Below are 19,496 nucleotides of genomic sequence, written 5' to 3'. Positions count from 1 at the left end.
TCCGAAGGGAGACCCTGACGTTCGAGGTGATTGGGTTCCGAGGAACCTACCACGCTGTACTGGGGAGGCCATGCTACGCGAAGTTCATGGCCGTCCCCAACTACACCTACTTGAAGCTCAAGATGCCGGGCCCCAACGGGGTCATCACCGTCGGCCCCACGTACAAACACGCGTTCGAATGCAACGTGGAGTGCGTGGAGTACGCCGAGGCCCTCGCCGAGTCCGAGGCCCTCATCGCCGACCTGGAGAACCTCTCCAAGGAGGTGCCAGACGTGAAGCGTCACACCGGCAACTTCGATCCAGCGGAGACGGTTAAGGCTGTCCCTCTTGACCCCAGCGGGGACACCTCCAAGCAGATCCGGATTGGGTCCGGGCTCGACCCCAAATAGGAAGCAGTGCTCGTCGACTTTCTCCGCGCAAACGCCGACGTCTTTGCGTGGAGTCCCTCGGACATGCCCGACATACCGAGGGATGTCGCCGAGCACTCGCTGGATATTCGGGCCGGAGCCCGACCCGTCAGGCAGCCTCTGCGCCGATTCGACGAGGAGAAGCGCAGAGTGATAGGCGAGGAGATCCACAAGCTATTGGCAGCAGGGTTCATCAAAGAGGTATTCCATCCCGAATGGCTTGCCAACCCTGTGCTTGTGAGGAAGAAAGGGGGGAAATGGCGGATGTGTGTAGACTACACTGGTCTCAACAAAGCATGTCCGAAGGTTCCCTACCCTCTGCCTCGCATCGATCAAATCGTGGATTCCACCGCTGGGTGCGAAACCCTGTCCTTCCTCGATGCCTACTCAGGGTATCACCAGATCCGGATGAAAGAGTCCGACCAGCTCGCGACTTCTTTCATCACGCCGTTCGGCATGTACTGCTATGTCACCATGCCGTTCGGTTTGAGGAATGCGGGCGCGACGTACCAGCGGTGCATGAACCATGTGTTCGGCGAACACATCGGTCGCACAGTCGAGGCCTACGTCGATGACATCGTAGTCAAGACAAGAAAGGCTTCCGACCTCCTCTCCGACCTTGAAGTGACATTCCGATGTCTCAAGGCGAAAGGAGTCAAGCTCAATCCTGAGAAGTGTGTCTTCGGGGTGCCCCGGGGCATGCTCCTGGGGTTCATCGTCTCCGAGCGAGGCATCGAAGCCAACCCGGAGAAGATTGCAGCCATCACCAGCATGGGACCCATCAAGGACTTAAAGGGCGTGCAGAGGGTCATGGGATGCCTCGCGGCCCTGAGCCGCTTCATCTCACGCCTCGGCGAAAGAGGTCTGCCTCTGTACCGCCTCTTAAGGAAGACTGAGTGTTTCGCTTGGACCCCTGAAGCCGAGGAAGCCCTCGAGAACCTGAAGGCGCTCCTTACGAAGGCACCTGTCTTGGTGCCCCCAGCTGATGGAGAAGCCCTCTTGGTCTACGTCGCTGTCACCACCCAGGTGGTTAGCGCCGCGATTGTGGTCGAGAGGCAAGAGGAGGGGCATGCACTGCCCGTTCAGAGGCCAGTCTACTTCGTCAGCGAGGTACTATCCGAGACCAAGATCCGCTACCCACAAGTTCAGAAGCTGCTGTATGCTGTGATCCTGACGAGGCGGAAGTTACGACATTACTTCGAGTCTCATCCGGTAACTGTGGTGTCATCCTTCCCCCTGGGGGAGATCATCCAGTGCCGAGAGGCCTCGGGCAGGATCGCAAAGTGGGCGGTGGAAATCATGGGCGAAACGATCTCGTTCGCCCCTCGGAAAGCCATCAAGTCCCAGGTGTTGGCAGACTTCGTGGCCGAGTGGGTCGACACCCAGCTGCCGACAGCTCCGATCCAACCGGAGCTCTGGACCATGTTTTTCGACGGGTCGCTGATGAAGACAGGAGCCGGCGCGGGCCTGCTCTTCATCTCGCCCCTTGGAAAGCACCTGCGCTACGTGATGCGCCTCCATTTCCCGGCGTCCAACAATGTGGCCGAGTACGAAGCTCTGGTCAACGGGTTGCGGATCGCCATCGAGCTAGGGGTCAGACGCCTCGATGCCCGCGGTGATTCGCAGCTCGTCATCGACCAAGTCATGAAGAACTCCCACTGTCGCGACCCGAAGATGGAGGCCTACTGCGATGAGGTTCGGCGCCTGGAAGACAAGTTCTTCGGGCTCGAGCTCAACCACATCGCTCGGCGCTACAACGAAACCGCAGACGAGCTGGCTAAAATAGCCTCGGGGCGAACGACGGTCCCCCCGGACGTCTTCTCCCGGGATCTGCATCGACCCTCTGTCAAGATCGACGACGCGCCCGAGCCCGAGGCACCCTCGGCTCAGGCCGAGGCGCCCTCGGCTCAGGCCGAGGCGCCCTCGGCTCAGGCCGAGGCGCCCTCGGCTCGGCCCGAGGCACCCTCGTCTCAGCCCGAGGCACCCTCGGCTCAGCCCGAGGTACCCTCGGCTTAGCCCGAGGCACCCTCGGCTCAGCCCGAGGTACCCTCGGCCCCCGAGGCCGAGGTACTGAACATCGAGGAGGAGCAGAGCGGGGCCACGCCTGATCGAAATTGGCAGGCCCCGTACCTGCGATATCTCCGCCAGGGAGAGCTACCCCTCGACCAAGCCGAGGCTCGGCGGGTAGCACGACGCGCCAAGTCGTTCGTCTTGCTGGGCGACGAGGAGGAGCTCTACCACCGGAGCCCCCCGGGCATCCTCCAGCGATGCGTCTCCATCGCCGAAGGTCAGGAACTCCTGCGAGAAATACACTCGGGGGCTTGTGGCCATCATGCAGCGCCTCGAGCCCTTGTCGGGAATGCTTTCCGGCAAGGCTTCTACCGGCCAACGGCGGTGGCTGACGCCACTCGAATTGTCCGCACCTGCGAAGGGTGCCAATTCTATGCGAAGCAGACCCACCTGCCCGCTCAGGCTCTGCAGACGATACCCATCACCTGGCCCTTTGCTGTATGGGGTCTGGACCTCGTCGGTCCATTGCAGAAGGCACCCGGGGGCTACACGCACCTGCTGGTCGCCATCGATAAATTCTCCAAGTGGATCGAGGTCCGACCCCTGAACAGCATCAGGTTCGAGCAGGCGGTGGCGTTCTTCACCAACATCATCCATCGCTTCGGGGTCCCAAACTCCATCATCACCGACAACGGTACCCAGTTCACCGGCAAAAAAATCTTGGATTTTTGCGAGGATCACCATATCCGGGTGGACTGGGCCGCCGTGGCTCATCCCATGTCGAATGGGCAAGTAGAGCGTGCCAACGGCATGATTCTACAAGGGCTCAAGCCTCGGATCTACAACGACCTCAACAAGTTCGGCAAGCGATGGATGAAGGAACTCCCCTCGGTGGTCTGGAGCCTAAGGATGACACCGAGTCGTGCCACGGGTTTCACGCCGTTTTTCCTGGTCTACGGGGCCGAAGCTATCTTGCCCACTGACCTGGAATACGGCTCCCCTAGGACGAGGGCCTACGCCGACCAAAGCAACCAAGCTAGCCGAGAAGACTCGCTGCACCAGCTGGAGGAGGCTCGGGACAGGGCCTTACTACACTCGGCGCGGTACCAGTAGTCCCTGCGACGCTACCACGCCCGAGGGGTCCGACCCCGAGACTTCCAGGTGGGCGACCTGGTGCTTCGGCTACGGCAAGACGCCCGGGGAAGGCACAAACTCATGCCCCCCTGGGAGGGGCCATTCGTCATCGCCAAAGTTCTGAAGCCCGGAACATACAAGCTGGCCAACAACCAAGGCGAGATCTACGGCAACGCTTGGAACATCAAACAGCTACGTCGCTTCTACCCTTAAGATGTTTTCAAGTTGTTCATATACCTCGCACCTACGCAAAGTTTAGTCGTCAAGGAAGGGTCGGCCTAGCCTCGGCAAAGCCCGACCCTCCCTCGGGGGCTAAAAGGGGGGAGACCCCCTCTGCGTCGAATTTTTCCTCGAAAAAGGATCTCTTTTTAGCAGAACTTCTTTCGTGCTTTTCGACTGCTTCGAAAAGCGGATCCTGGAAACGACGGAGTACACGTAAGCAGCCAAGGCCGACCAAGCCGAGGGACTCCTACGCCTCCGGGATACGGATACCTCACTCATCACCTTCTGTGATAAGTAACTCGCGTTCGGATAAAGTGATTCCGCGGACCGAACAAGTCTTCACGTTCGGAAGCTCTTCTGCCGAGACGGTCCTTCAAGCCTTCTCGACTGAATCGGTGACAGGGCCTCATGGACGGGCGAAAGTACGCGTAAGCGGCAAGGCCGACCGAGCCGAGGGACTCCCACGCCTCTGGGATACGGATACCTCACTCGTCACCTTCCGCGAGAAGCAACTCTCGCCCACACAAACATCCCTGTTACCGACGGAAGGTCCAGATGCTCGAAATAAGAGGAAAAGGAGACACGGCTTTACAACGAAGCGAGGGTGTGTTTTCTGGCCTCGGCAGCCGCAAAAGGCACACGCTACAAGACAATCTGATCCTGCAGGCTCGGGTCTTCACGCCGAATTAAGGGGGCCGCACCACCCTCGGCATCGACGACGCCTTCAGCAAGGTCCGACCCAGCCTCGGACGGCGACGCGGTCCGGGGACTTCTCCGGGAATCCGGCCCGAGCAGGCGGCTCGGCCGGTTACCCCTGGGGCCTCGACCAAGCATCTTCCAAGGGCGCCAGCCCGACCCGAGGCCTCGGGTCATCGACTCTGACGTCGGGCCACGCTGACGGGCAACCCGACCAGGCTCCGGCCAACCAGGTTCCCATTTTCGAGCCAACTCCGCCTCTGTTTGTACTGATATCGCTACCCCTGGCCTCGGCTCGTCGAAGAGCGGCCAAGGGGTCCCTTTAACTAAGCTAGAGAAGCCTCAGACAACAAGGCCGATCGAGCCGAGGGTTTTCTACGCCTCCGGGATACGGATACCTCACTCGTCACCTTGACACGGGGCGACTCATGCTTGGTGAAGCGGTTCAAATAATCAACAGGCGAGACTTAGTGCTCGAAAATGAGGAAAAAAACACGGCTCCGTGCCGAAATTACATACATGTTCAGGCCTCGACAGCCACAATGAACAAGAAACACTGGCATTCAAGGTGCCATCACAAACGGAACTCCGGTTCCGTCCCCGCGGGTACGAGCGGCCTCGGGCCTGCGGGGCGACGATCATCGGGAGGCTCGCCAGTGACCTCTGCGGCAGCAGCCATGGTCCCGGGCGGACGCGGCCACCAGGGGGCTCTTGTTCGCGGTCCCGCTCAAGGGACGCGAACCGGCCATCAAAGCCAAAGAGCAGGCCGCTCCCAAGCGCTCCGGCAGATCCTCGCTGTCGTCCTCGCCGCGAATGCGAGGGGAAGGACGGAATGTTGCATCCTAGCTGGGCAGCAACAGTTCGCCTTCCCCGGCATGACTGGAGGACGTCTCCGTCGCAGCACGGGAGGGCGATTGCCACCACCAGAAGCTTGAAGAGGAGGTGGTCCGCCGACCCGCGCAGGAGGTAGAGCCCCGGCTCGCCTCGCGCCCCGCCCCAGCGAGGATGACGAACACCCCCGATGCTGGGGCGGGATCACAGCCTGGTTTGCCTCTCCCCATCCAGGAGCTGGAGGTCACCGTCTTGGGTGACCGCCGGCGGAGGGGAGCAACCAGGCTGTGTGATGAAAATCCTTGAAGCCGAACGATGGCTGAAAGGTACCAGCTCCCACGGAGTTGCGTTCCTCCGACGAGGAGGCGGAAAGACGGCGGGTACCCCCATCCGGGGGCTTGGAAGATGGAAAGACGCGACGCATAAGGGAGGGAGAAGACATGGTTGCCTTCCGAAAGGGGTCGCCCTCCTTTTAAAGGCGACTCTCCCTACGTGCGCCCCCAAACGCCACGGGCCGAGTCTTCTCCAACACGCTCCAAGGCCCTCCCCTGCGGCGCGGGGGCTGGGTCCCGCATGTCATGCAAACCGACTCAGAAGCAGAAGAAGCCAAACCGCCGCGCGCGGTGCACACAACCGCCCAGCGGTTACAGGCGATTCCCCACTTTCGCCCAGACCAACGGGCGGGAGGGGCGGGCAGCCATGCAGGCGGCATGCAACCACGCCAGGTGGACGCGCTTCTCCGACTTCTGACGCGCCGGCTTGGAGGCCCAGGCCCACGCGTCGCACAACCAGCGCGCCAGTTGCTGCATGCAAGCAACCGCACCGCCACTTGTGCCATCGTCGCACCTCTTCGGTTGCGGAGCCTATGCTGCGACTCGAGGCGACCCAGCGCACGACCCAGCAGCGCCAGCCTGGCGCGTTGGTCAAAGCGGCTGAAAGTGGGCCGGCAGTAATGGCGTGGCAGGCGGGCGGGCGCAGCAGTCACGTCGTCAGCCAGGTTCACGTCCCATCCTGGGACAGCGAGAGAGCCTCCTCCCACGGCGTGAAGACGGTGCACCCGTGATCCGTTCCTCGAACGGCTCGCGCACGCGTAACGGCCGCCCCGCCAACCACTCGCCCCGTCGCATTAACTCCGCGGCGGGACAGGCGGCGCCTCTGGCAGGAGAAGCGGACGACGCTTCGCCTTCGCCGTAATGACCGCGTCAAAAAAGGTACGCCACGTCGTTCGATTTCGTATACTTTTCCTTTTTTCCTCTTTCTCTATCTCTTGCAACAGGGACCGGGAAAGGGGGATACCCCGAAAAGGATCCTTCTCTGTGAAGGAACCGGGCTCCGAGCCCCCCCTACTGATCAGAGGTTCGAAGACTGGCCCCCCGAGGGGTTTCGACAGTCGCCTCAGATCGCGTGGGCCCGACACCCACTACTGGTCAGGGGTTCGAAGGCCAGCCCCCCGAAGGGCTCCATGGCCGCCTCAGGCTCCTCGGGCTCCGTGCCCATTACTGATTAGGGGTTCGAAGGCTGGCCCCCGAAGGGTTCACAGTCGCCTCAGACGTCGAGCGAGGGATGACCAGGGGTACGTTCGATACATAACCGAGGCTCGGGCTGCGCTCCCGAGGTACCCTAGGACATTTCCGAGACCAGCGGGAACGATCTTGTAACGGAATCCCATCGGAGGGAGGCATCGAGCCCTCGGACCCCGTCGCCAGGGGACCGGGTCCGGCAAATCACCCGCAGGTACTTTTGGGCGTGCCTCTGGGCCCCTAGCCGACCCCCAACGAACGGGGCACGGACGTCCACTCGGATTACCCGCTTGCAGCTCACCGGAGACACCATGTTCGGTGCCCATCGAGGGTAACATGGCGCTCTCCCCCCTCCTCCTTGCGGAAAGGCGACGTAGGGGCGTATGTAAAAAAGCCGAGTCTGTCCCTGATCGTCCTCTCGCCCTGTGCAGAGGCTCGGGGGCTGCTCTCGCAAACCCGGCTCCGGCCAAACCGTTGACAGCGTCAACATACCAGCCCGAGAGCTTGGGCCCCGACCGTGCACCCGGGCTACGGCCAGTTCGCATGAGGGAACGACCAGACCAGCCGAAGCATTACGCAAGGCATTAAGACCTCGAATGAGTGTAACCACTCCTCCGAGGCCTCGGGGGCTACACCCGGCGGGTGCGCTCGCGCGCACCCACCGGAACAAAATGCAACCGAGAAAGGCTGGTCCCCTTGCAAAAAAGTGCGACGAAAGCCTCCAAGCGAGTGCTAACACTCCCTTCGAGGCTCGGGGGCTACTGTCGGGGACCATAATTAGGGGTACCCTCAAGACGCCTAATTCTCAGCTGGTAACCCCCATCAGCATAAAGCTGCAAAGGCCTGATGGGTACGATTAAGTCAGGGATCAGTCCACACGAGTGACTCGATCACGCTTCGCCCGAGCCTAGCCTCGGCCAAGGGCAGCCGACCTCGAGAGACTTCCGTCTCGCCCGAGGCCCCCCTTTTTAACGGCGGACACACCTCCGGCTCGCCCGAGGCCCTGGCTTCGCTTAGAAGCAACCCTGACTAAATCGCCGTGCCGACTGACTAGGTTGCAGGAGCATTTAACGCAAAGGTGGCCTGACACCTTTATCCTGACACGCGCCCCCCGGCAGAGCCGAAGTGACCGCCGTCACTCCACCGCTCTACTGACCAGTCTGACAGAAGGACAGCGCCGCCTGCGCCACTCCGACTGCAGTGCCACTCGACAGAGTGAGTCTGACAGGCAGCCAGGCCTTGCCAAAGGCGCCATAGCGAACTCCGCTCCGCCCGACCCCAGGGCTCGGACTCGGGCTAAGACCCGGAAGACGGCGAACTCCGCTCCGCCCGACCCCAGGGCTCGGACTCGGGCTAAGACCCGGAAGACGGCGAACTCCGCTCCGCCCGACCCCAGGGCTCGGACTCGGGCTAAGACCCGGAAGACGGCGAACTCCGCTCCGCCCGACCCCAGGGCTCGGACTCGGGCTAAGACCCGGAAGACGACGAACTCCGCTCCGCCCGACCCCAGGGCTCGGACTCGGGCTAAGACCCGGAAGACGGTGAACTCCGCTCCGCCCGACCCCAGGGCTCGGACTCGGGCTAAGCCCCAGAAGACGGCGAAACTCCGCCTCGCCCGACCCAGGGCTCGGACTCCACCCTGGCCTCGGCCGAACGACCTCCGCCTCGCCCGACCCGATGGCTCGGACTCGGGCTCAGCCCCAGAAGACGACGAAACTCCGCCTCGCCCGACCCAGGGCTCGGACTCCGCCCTGGCCTCGGCCGAACGACCTCCGCCTCGCCCGACCCGATGGCTCGGACTCGGCCTCGGCAACAGAAGACAGACTCAACCTCGGCTTCGGAGGAGCCCCCACGTCGCCCGACCTAGGGCACAGGCCCGCCACGTCAACAAGAAGCGCCATCATCATCCTACCCCGAGCCGACTCGGGTCACGGAGAACAAGACCGGCGTCCCATCTGGCCAGCTCCGCCAGATGGACAATGATGGCGCCCCACAAGCTCTGTGACGACGGCGGCTCTCAGCTCTCTTACGGAAGCAGGGCGACGTCAGCAAGGACTCGACCGCTCCAACAGCTGTCCCTCCGCCAGGCTCCGTCGCTCCTCCGACAGCCACGACATCACGCCAGCAAGGTGCCAAGACCTCTCCGGCTGCCACATTGGCATGTACCTAGGGCGCTAGCTCTCTCTCCGCTAGACACGTAGCACTCTGCTACACCCCCATTGTACACCTGGATCCTCTCCTTACGACTATAAAAGGAAGGACCAGGGCCTTCTTAGAAAGGGTTGGCCGCGCGGGGACGAGGACGAGACAGACGCTCTCTTGGGGCCGCTCGCTTCCCTCACCCGCGTGGACGCTTGTAACCCCCCTACTGCAAGCGCACCCGACCTGGGCGCGGGACGAACACGAAGGCCGCGGGATCTCCACCTCTCTCACGCCCGTCTCCGGCCACCTCGCCTCTTCCCCCTTCGCGCTCGCCCACGCGCTCGACCCATCTGGGCTGGGGCACGCAGCACACTCACTCGTCGGCTCGGGGACCCCCGGTCTCGAAACGCCGACAAAACTATACGTGCGTTACAAAAAGAAAAACTGGATTTCATAACATCAGCGATGAGAGTATATCTAGAGCCGAGGGACCAAGACTTGTGGCTACATCTACACGAGTTGATGTTACCTGTTCATTAAAGTCGTGGACCACAATCCATGCATCGATCTCACTAACTCGCGTTTTCTAGGGGCCTCACCTCCTGTCAACCTCAAAACTGTCAAAACGATCCCCGCTCCGTGACTCGATCCGTTGGAGATTCGAGAACAGAGAGGCTAGCATAGGTTGGTTGGAGATTGGAGAGCAGTAGTCCGGTGCAGGACACTACGGAGCCCGGCACGAGCATTGGATGTTCGGTGGTCCGGACCCACGGGCCGCGGACGAGGTCAGGTCAGTGATCAGTGACTTCAGTTTAGTTAAGGGAAAGAGCAGTGTGTTCATGGGCCGATAGTTCAGAGACAAGGCTGAATGCTTGTCCAGTCCCTCTGTCTCCCAGCTTAGGTTTTGGCCCATGTGCCTTACCCTTACTACTGGTCGAAACTACATCCGGGGAAATTCTATGCAGTGTAAGGGTCATGTTTTGGCAGTGGCTTGTACATGAAAAAGGTATCCATCCATCTACTTACAGTTACAGGTGTCGTCTGCGTCGAACCCAGAAGTTCTTGACAAAGTTTCTGCATCTGTCCTTGTTCATCTGTTTCATTCGTGATGTTCCCTTCATCCATCTGCGCTTTACTTCTCTCACATGTGCGTCTGTCTTTGTTTCTTGTGCGGCAAAGCAGTTGCATCGCGACACCTGAATGGAGTTTTTTTAAAAAAAATGTAATCCTCCTTGTTAGATGCCTTATTCATCAGCCCCTATAGCTGTTCTTGCCTTCGGATTTGTCTTGTGGCGGAGAGAATGCAGAGCATGTGTGGGGTGGTGGTTCAGAGCTGGTATACCTGTTCGTTGTTTTGTTTCCTTGTTAAAAAAAAAACTACACCACTTCTCACTTGATTTGATTGAACTCGCGAATCTCTATGAAGCGCGCGCCTACCGAAGGAATCGGCAAAACGACAAGCCACAGGTCGATATAAAAAACCTGCTCTCCTGCTCACATTCTACAGCAACACGTTTTGGATCCCCAAAATGCTGCAATCTGTAATTGTTCCAAGACATGTTCAGCCTAGATTTGCTCAAATCCAGACCTTGGACTGTTATGTTTCTACGGTCCTGCTTCAATGTATATACTGCATTTTCATGTAACAAAACAGCAATCGGTATGGCAAGAAAGTGCTAGCATTCCCTGTCAACGTACTACTAGTAAAGAAAAACTTTTGTGGTAGGAGAAGCATGTGACATGTGGTTCGTTGCATCATGAAGCCCATGACAATTTATGACAACGAAGCCCGGATCGGGTGGATGGCACTTCAATGGTTTTTGGTGGCATTTTGCTTTCATCTGGCTAAACGGATGTAGCAAACGCTCTCCACTAGGTTTCCAGTAACCCTTAGCTAAGATGGAACAGTACAGTACTGTCCCAAGCAACTCGATCTGGTCCGTGTCTAGCTATGAGCTATCCATTTGTCTGTCTCTTCAAAGCTCGAAAAAGCAACCGCTCCACCACATGATCTTGGTTCTACTCTGGATTACAAGCCATACCATACATTTTCAGATGACACTGTCTAATAACGATGAACTGTATACCGGAGCATACGCCACTAAAACTGCCAAGTCTGATCTTGTCCCTTCTAATCATGTCTGTTTCTTCAGCATTAACCGCACGCTCTGCACCCAGAGAAGCATTTCTTGCTGGGACGACATGACAAAATCCTTGAGCCACTCAAAGCACCTAGCTAGACTAGAGAGGATCTATCAGCAGCACGCCCTAGGTTTGACAAACATCGGGCCAAATCTGCTGCGATGGTTCGAGTCAATGGCTGCTTAAACATTGCAGCAAAAGGTGTGGCTTGCAAACTTTTTTCTTCTCAAGAAAGTGGAGCTGGCTTTTCCTGTCCACACGGGGGGAAAACAGAAGCTTTTGCTACTGTATCATCCTATGGCCTCTATAGCACATGTACTTTGTCACCCACAACCACTTTCCATGGGACCAAAACTTTGGGAGCCACAACCCATGATGTGACCTTGAAAGAGCAATCATGGGTCCAGGTCAGAGATCTGGCCCTTTTCCACACACATACACACACACCTATGGAAAATGGGTCTAATCACTGGAGATGAGTGGCGTATAATCGGCCACAAGATATGGAGGAGATAATAGTCTCATGCCCGGCGGAGTGCTGACGGCAAACAGTAGACGATTCGGCCATGCATCCGTGACCCACCGCTAGCTAGCTGCTGCATTTTTGCGAGAACTAACGTTCATTGATTTCAGCAGTGATATTGGCAATATATAGAGTGGCGGCGGCGGGCGGTCCATGAACAGTTCCCGGCCACATGTGCTGCCTCTGAGCCCCAGCAGCTCGATCCCATGCAGGCATGGGCGCATCCGGCGAGAAGAGAAGAACCCGGCCGACGGATGAGCCCGTGTTATTAGCTAATAAGTTAAGAAATGCATGGCAAAATCCATGCTAAATTGTTCTCGTCCTTGCTGCCGAACAATGGAAATGCTTGTACGAATCACATGTTTCCACTCTGTACTATCTCTTTACGTACCACGGGGGCACACGGGGCAACACAGATGACCACACAGTAACAAACTTTGCCTCTAGGCTCTAGCACACTCTCATCACAGGACTAACGTACGACATGAGGGCATATAAGGGCAACAAGACTCCTGTGAGATGAGATCCTTGCCATGCAGATCTTTTTTATACGTGCATTGCATCTTTTCCCGTGCTCCTTCCGCCCTTTGTTCCTTCACATCCACACCAGCCCGCAAAAGCAAGCCTCAGCTCTCCCGTGAGGCACAAGCGCACAGCACAGCCATAAGCTAGCTATTGCCCCCCATTGGATCGAGGTGCAGCCAAATCTAGGAAGGGCTCACATGCATGGAGGAAGAAGGTGCAGTGGAAGTCTGCAAGACAGTGGGCGGCGCGCGGACAAAGCCAGCCTAGGCCTAGCTGAAATGGACTCTTTCCTAGGCGATGAAAAGATTGGTGGCTGGTGGCTCGTTATCTGGTAGAGTCAATTTATATATTAGGTTTGCTAGAAAATTGCTCATAAACTCTAGCCACAAGATATGTTAAAATAGGGCTTACATGTTTGGTGCTAAACAATGACGACATCATTAGGGCGATCAAGCTAGATCGGCTCAACGACGACAAGCTAGACGGTGGTCTTTCCTTCGCTAACCGAGTATGTAGAGACAGACCAAGTCTTATCATAATTTATATATAGGAGAAGAGGTTACGATAAACGTCGGTTCACGTGTTAGCCCTCTCCCTGTTAATATGGGTTGTGTGAAATGGTCCGGGCCAACTATAAGGTTGTTGTAGCCCTGATGACGATCATGACACGTGAGTTGAGTCTGGTTCGGTCAATCTTTTGACCGAATCGGCATATTCTCTCCATTGATCTCTTATTTACTCATTTATACTTAGAAATTAAATTTTAATTATTTATTTCCTTAACTTACAATCCCCACTTCCAATAGATTTATACACCAAGACCAAGCCATATCAACATTATGTTATACGCTACTAAACTCAATAATTATAATATATCTTTCTATCTCCTAATTCGTTGTGGTTCGGTACTTTTGATCTAAGTTTATTTAATAATTTTATTGTATTTTGGTTTGTGATCTGACTCGCAGAGGCTCCACAAAGGCTCCACAAGTATACATGGAGGCTACATGCATGATCCGACAGTTTGATCAACTTTTTTTTTGATAATCAGAAGAAAGGTGCTCTTACAGTTGAAGAGAATCATGGACTCAACAAGATTATTTGCTGATAAAAGTGCTCTTACAGTTGAAGAGGGTGGTTCCATGCTTCTCCATTTTTGTGCGCCTAGCATTTGGGCATGTCAGTATGTCACGCGATCCTAACTCGTATCGTAGGCTTTGGTAGTCTGGTGCGGTCACTTGTGTCGTCGTGCCGCTATTCCATTCCCCTCGACCTGCGCTCGCCGCTCCGCCCCAAAGCTCGCCGATCCCCAGGACAAGGGGGCCTCGTCGTCGCCTTCTCCCGAGAGCCCAGCGCATGCATCAACAGTTGCACGGTGGGTCCGCCGCCCACTGTTGGACCCACCCGCCTCCACCTCCATTAACTAACTACCTTGAAGACGGCAAAGCGGTCGGTCGCCTTCCAGTTCAGCACCACCGTGCAGTTACAGTTATCACACTACACGCACCGCCACTTCCACCTCTCTCCTCTTCCTCGCTTCCTTGCTCGACGCGAGCGCGGCAAGAATCGGTGCATGTGAGCCTTGTTCGGAGAAGAGCTAACCGATGCAGCTGAGGCTGTGAGAGCTGTGGTTACAGAGGATGGGGGAAGCAGCTGGTGAGGAAGAATCCTCGGCCGCGCCGGCGGAGGTGAGCCGGCAAGCGGAGCTGGATGAGCAGCGGTGCCTGGCGGAGGCGCTGCAGGCCATCAATTCGTTGGTATCTGCCTCCTTGTCCGCGACGCTGTTCCCGCTCAAGTGGCAGCTCATCAGGGACCGGCTCAACCGGCTCCACGCGGGCCTCGCCGACATCACCGTCTCCGCGGGCGACGAGAACAGGTGCGACGCGTTGGCGAACCTCCTGCGGGACGTCGCGGCGGCCGCCCGGGAGGCGATGGAGCTGGTGCCGCGGAGCCAGGGGCGGCACTACGGCGGCGGCAAGCTGCGGCTGCGCAGCGACCTGGACGTCCTGGGCGCGGCCCTCGACGCGCACGTGGCGCGGCTGGACGAGGTGTACGCGTCGGGCGCGCTGACGCGGGCGCGGGCGCTGGTGGTGCCGCGGCCCGGCGCCGGGGCCAGCCGCGACGACGTGCGGTTCTACGTGCGCGACCTCTTCGCCAGGCTGAGGGTCGGCGGCGGCGAGATGCGGAGGGAGGCCGCGGCCGCGCTCAGCGAGGCGCTGCGCGACGACGAGAGGTGCGCCCGCGTGGTGGCGTCCGACGTCGCGGACGGCGTCGGCGCCCTCGTCGCGCTGCTCGAGTGCCCCGACGCGCGCGTCCAGGAGGAGGCCCTGGAGGCGGTCTCGGCGATCGCCCGGTCCGACGCGCACAGGGGGGACCTGGTCGTGGGCGGCGTCATCGCGCCCGTGGTCCGCGTCCTGGACGCGGGGGGCGCCGGCAGCGAGGCGGCCAGGGAGAGCGCGGCGCGGGTGCTCTGCAGGCTCACCGAGAACTCGGACAACGCGTGGGCCGTCGCCGCGCACGGCGGCGTCACGGCGCTGCTGGGCCTGTGCGCGGCGGGCCACGGAGCGAGCGGAGGCGGCGAGCTCGTGTGCGCGGCGTGCCGGGTGCTGCGGAGCCTCGCGGGGGTCGACGAGATCAGGAAGTACATGGTGGCCGACGCCGGGGCCGTCCCCGTGCTCGTGACGCTCTCGCAGAGGGCCACGCACGACGCGGCGCGAATCCAGGCGATGGAGCTCCTCGCCGCCATCGGCTCCGGGGATACCTCAGCCAGGGACGCAGTGGTACAAGAAGGCGCCGTCGAGTGCCTCGTCCGGGCGCTCGACCCCTCCTCCTCCTCCTCCTCCTCGTCGTCGAAGGTGCGGGAGGTGGCCCTCCGCGCCATCGACGCGCTGTGCCTGTCGCCGCCCAACTCCACCGGGCGTCTCCTCGCCGCCGGGTTCCTCGACCGCGTCCTCTCCCTCCTCCGCAACGGCGACAACACGCTGCTGCAGCACTGCGCGCTGAAGGCCGCGCACCGCCTGTGCCAGGTGTCGGAGGATGTCAAGAAGGCGATGGGCGACGCCGGGTTCATGCCGGAGCTGGTGGGCGTCCTCGGCGCGTCCAGTAAGCCCCCCGAGGCGCGGGAGATGGCGGGCGAGTCGCTGTGCGCCCTGGTGACCGTGCCCCGCAACCGGAAGCGGTTCGTCCAGGAGGACCGCGACGTGGCGCGGGTGCTGCAGCTGCTGGGCCCCGACGAGGAGAAGGAGAAGCCCGCGCCGGCGAGGCGGTTCCTGCTGTCGACGGTGGCGCACCTCACGGACAGCAGCTCCGGCCGGAGGAAGATCATGTCCTCGGAGCACGTCAGGTAATACAGTGCGATACGAACAACACGCACACTTATCAGTAGCCAATCATCATGTGCTCATCAATTATCGCTGCTCTCAGTTTTTTTTTGAAAAAAAAACAAATGCTTGTGTTCTTGTGGCAGGAATCTCGAGAAGCTTGCGGAGGCCGATGTCCCAGACGCCAAACGGATCGTGAAGAGGCTTGGCGGGAGCAGGCTGAGGAGCATTTTCCATGGCATTTGGAGCCTGTAATGTTCTGTTGTATTGTAACCCTTGGAGGCAAGACAAGCAGTCAAGCACGCAGTACGGCAGTAGTAGTGTCTCTGGCTAACACATACAGTACTATTGTTCCTTGCATCTTTTGTTACTGTGAAGGAATCAAAGAATGAGTCACCCAGTGATTTGCCCCACTGCGTATACCACTCGTCTCTGTCAAATAAAAGTGCAGGTCCCTTTTCAGCAACAAAACCCATCCAAACATGCAGTGGCCGCATCAGCATCAGCTTTTATTTTTTTTACACAGTGCATGCGAATGATCCCCTCTCGTGCTTGCCCAATGCCCGCCCCACAGCCCAGAGCATATTCATCTCTGACACAAACGGAGGGCCGCGTGGGTCGTTGCTGTGATGAACCGTTCGGCAGGAAAATGGCTTGTGGCTTTCCCGATCTCGCAGTGGGATCTAATGGCCCCGTCTTCTTCTCTGACGCACTCGATTCGTGAAACTGTGCGTGCGTCTCGCGTGGTGCTGCAGCTTTTTCGGGCGTTCTCGTCTGAAGATTGTACAGTACTCTCCAGTCAAAGCAGGGCAATGAATTTCCCTGTCAGGTTCCTGGTGGATCTGTAACATTGATGGTGGATGCAGAACCACGGTCCCTGAAGAGCGTTCCTCACAAGTACTGTACTTTGAGTTGTTCAGTTGCGGGAAATGGCTGACCCTGAAACACTAGACCAGCAGTGACGTTTCTTCCCGGCGTGTAAACCTGTTCCAGGAACCGCCGCTCCTCCTTCCCGCCGGCGTGCGCACTTCAGTTGCTGAAGGCTGATGCTGATGCTAAAGACTCGCTGTGGAGAGAGCCTGAGGGTGGCTGAAGAAGACGGGGCGCGACACTGCATCCGGAAACACGGCAGCATTGCTTCTTGAGACCAGGACCAGTTTCTTTTCGACGGGGTTGGAAGCTCCGCACAGCGGTTTGTTCCCCGGTCGCCACTCGCCAGTCAGTCAGGTCAGGCGAGGCCGAGCTGCCTTTTTCCAGCAGCAATTCACTGGGCAGTGCGCCCCCACGGAAACAGGTGTCCAACGATCAGATCATCCCTGCTTGATCTACAAAGTCCAACCACCGGCCGGCCAACCAACCTTACAAGATCGGTCACGCTCACGCCGCCGTCAGCTGCCCAGCGGCATTGTATTGGTCCCTGTGATGTGCGAGGTGTCTCCTACTCCAAAGGCAGTTGAGTTCTGTCCTCCTTGGAATGTCAATGCTTAAAAGATGTTCCGGTTTTCTGGAAGACCGATGTTGGGTTAGGTTAGGTTGGTTACTACTACATCATCCGGAGATTATATTATATATTAACTTTATGAAGTTTCTCCGTAGTCGTTGAGTTGACCCTATCCATAGAAAAAGGTGGACCCTATCAATTAGGGGTGTAAATGGTACGGGTATTGTCCTTATCAGCACTGAATTATGAGAGGTATGTATAAACTGAATTTTGAAAATTGGTCCTTGCTTTAAAACTGAATTGTGACTTTGTGAGCTATCTGCATGTTCTAATTTCATAGCATAGTCTTGCTAATAACGTTATGTGCATGAAAAAGTTTCTCCGTAGTGAGGGGATTGTTGGGTTAGGTTAGGTTGGCTACTACTACTACATCATCCGGAGATTGTATTATATACTAGGTGAGTGCCCGTGCGTTGCAACGGGAACACATGATACCATGATAACTTATATATAAATATACCCTTACGTTGCTACGAAATCAATATATGATAAAATACATTGATATGCAAAAACAGTAATTGTTATTTTTAATTTTGTACTTTTATTAGCATCACTAAAAGTGCATGTTTACAAGACATACAAGGTTTACATGTGCTTTGTCATTTATAAAAAAAATAAACAATATTGTAGCGAATATTAAAACATCTCAAATAAAACACATTGATTCCATAAAATGATAATACATTATACAATACTCATGTGCGCGCCAGGTAATGAAGTCGTTGAAATAACTTAAGTCCATTCTTTAACTTCTCATTCTCCAAGCACATCAACCACCCCACTGTAGCTCTTGGCCGCAAATGTCATCAATGTGTTTTAGGTTCTCTTATGTCACACAAACATCAGTGCTATAGTTTTAGGTTCTCTTATCCGCGTAATAACCGCAACAAAATGTTGTTTTGCAAAGAAAAAGCTATTAAAACAAAGATAAACTACATTGCTGGAACAAAATAAAACATGAAAATGAAGTTACGTGACATAATTGAGTGTGGCAATGAGATAAACCCAAGTGGTTAACATCTCTTTGTTGAGTATACCAAGAAACAACACGAATAACTCCAATTTGCAATGAGCAAATATGAATCATAAGCACACTTATTTATGCAACACTATGATGCTCTCTTATTGAGTTTAAGTAACAACTTCGTATTGATATTATGTGCTGGTACACGGTGTTTTTACTAAACTCAGTAAAACTGTAAAATTATATGTGCAAATGAGAAGCTCAACAAAATATATTTAAATTTTATTTCTGGGAGCTAGTTTGCCAAATGGAATAAGAAATTAGCTGGTAAACAATGTGGAAATTCGAAGGTAATCTTTTCCCTCATCCACCAGCAAATGGATGACTTGTGTGTCTGAGTAGCAATGCAGCATCGAGTTCAAATAAAGCTAAGAGATAGAACATTGCTTAAATAACATTAGTAAATAATATCTAGTATGTATCTAGAGAATATTTAAAATGCAGGATCAAAACTAAAGAGTGAACAACGCGACATTCGGGTGCTGGCGGTGACTGCAGATGGGGTGAGGAGGACGAATGAGGCTGGTGGCGCTGATGCGACTGGGGTTTGGGGGCAGGGTGTGTCGGATGGGGCTGGTAGCGGATGGTGTAGATTTGATGATATAGATGGATGGTGTAGATTCATGGATGACAGAACCAGGGGAGGTAGTTGCAACCTTAATATAGTAGTATAGATTTATGTACCAAACTACACGGCTAATAAAGCATTTATTTAGACGAGTAAATAAAATAATTTATGGTACTGAATTAAGAAACGATGATTAGTTATGAGGAGTCCCTAGTCGTAGTCCTAGTCGGTGGGGAAAAAGATCCAGAATTTATGAGCTAGAATTGCAATTTTAGGCATTGTGATTCGGATTCAAGCAACATACATTCTGGAAGAACAACATGTGCTGGAAATGGAGATCAGTTAGATGTCAAATTGAAAGAGGGGCCAGGCAAAGCTCCAATTTTTGAGCTTGGAAATCAAAAATAGGAAAGCTCGGTGATGATCCTATTAATGGCCATACAAACATTCTTGTTGAACTTATGCAACATAATGATTCTTGTTCTGGGGATTCAAATGGCCCCACCAGTACATGTAAGCTACTCCAACCGAAGGAAAGCATCTCCAAGGAGATTGAAAAGACTGAACTCCAGATTGATCCATTGGAAGGCGAACTTAAATCTATGAATACTGAGGTTGTAACTACTCTTGAAAGTTCTCCCACAGGGGTGACACATAAAGAAAATCTGTCACCTTCTAGTGGGACATCAAAGGTTCTGGAAGTGCCGATATATGTGATACATTTGATATGATAAAAGAACCGGGGGAGCTCATTGTTTCTCCTAAGGTACCTGTGGTGCAGGATGTTGATGTCAAAGGGGTCGATATGATGGAGGTTAAAACAGCTCCAGTTCGCAATGCAAAAATAGTTCCTTCAGAAGAGAGTGCGGTATCTCCTGGAGTTGCTGAGGGTAAGGCATGTGCAGTTGCTGATCTTAGCTCATTGATAGCA

The 19,496-nt window shown here is 56.0% G+C and overlaps 1 protein-coding gene across 1 annotated transcript; it reads left to right on the top strand.

The window, feature by feature from the left end:
- The first annotated feature begins 15,123 nt into the window (after positions 1-15,123).
- LOC100382716 (uncharacterized) lies at positions 15,124-15,884 on the top strand. Its single transcript, NM_001175439.1, has 2 exons — positions 15,124-15,495; positions 15,619-15,884. Exons 1-2 carry the CDS (start codon positions 15,203-15,205, stop codon positions 15,725-15,727), a joined length of 402 nt encoding a protein of 133 aa, NP_001168910.1. The 5' UTR covers positions 15,124-15,202; the 3' UTR covers positions 15,728-15,884.
- The last annotated feature ends 3,612 nt before the right edge of the window (positions 15,885-19,496 follow it).

Source organism: Zea mays, chromosome 2, assembly GCF_902167145.1.
Source record: "Zea mays cultivar B73 chromosome 2, Zm-B73-REFERENCE-NAM-5.0, whole genome shotgun sequence".
NCBI lineage: Eukaryota > Viridiplantae > Streptophyta > Magnoliopsida > Poales > Poaceae > Zea > Zea mays.
Note: the sequence above shows the minus strand (reverse complement) of the source record. Positions and strands in the feature narration are given on the sequence as shown.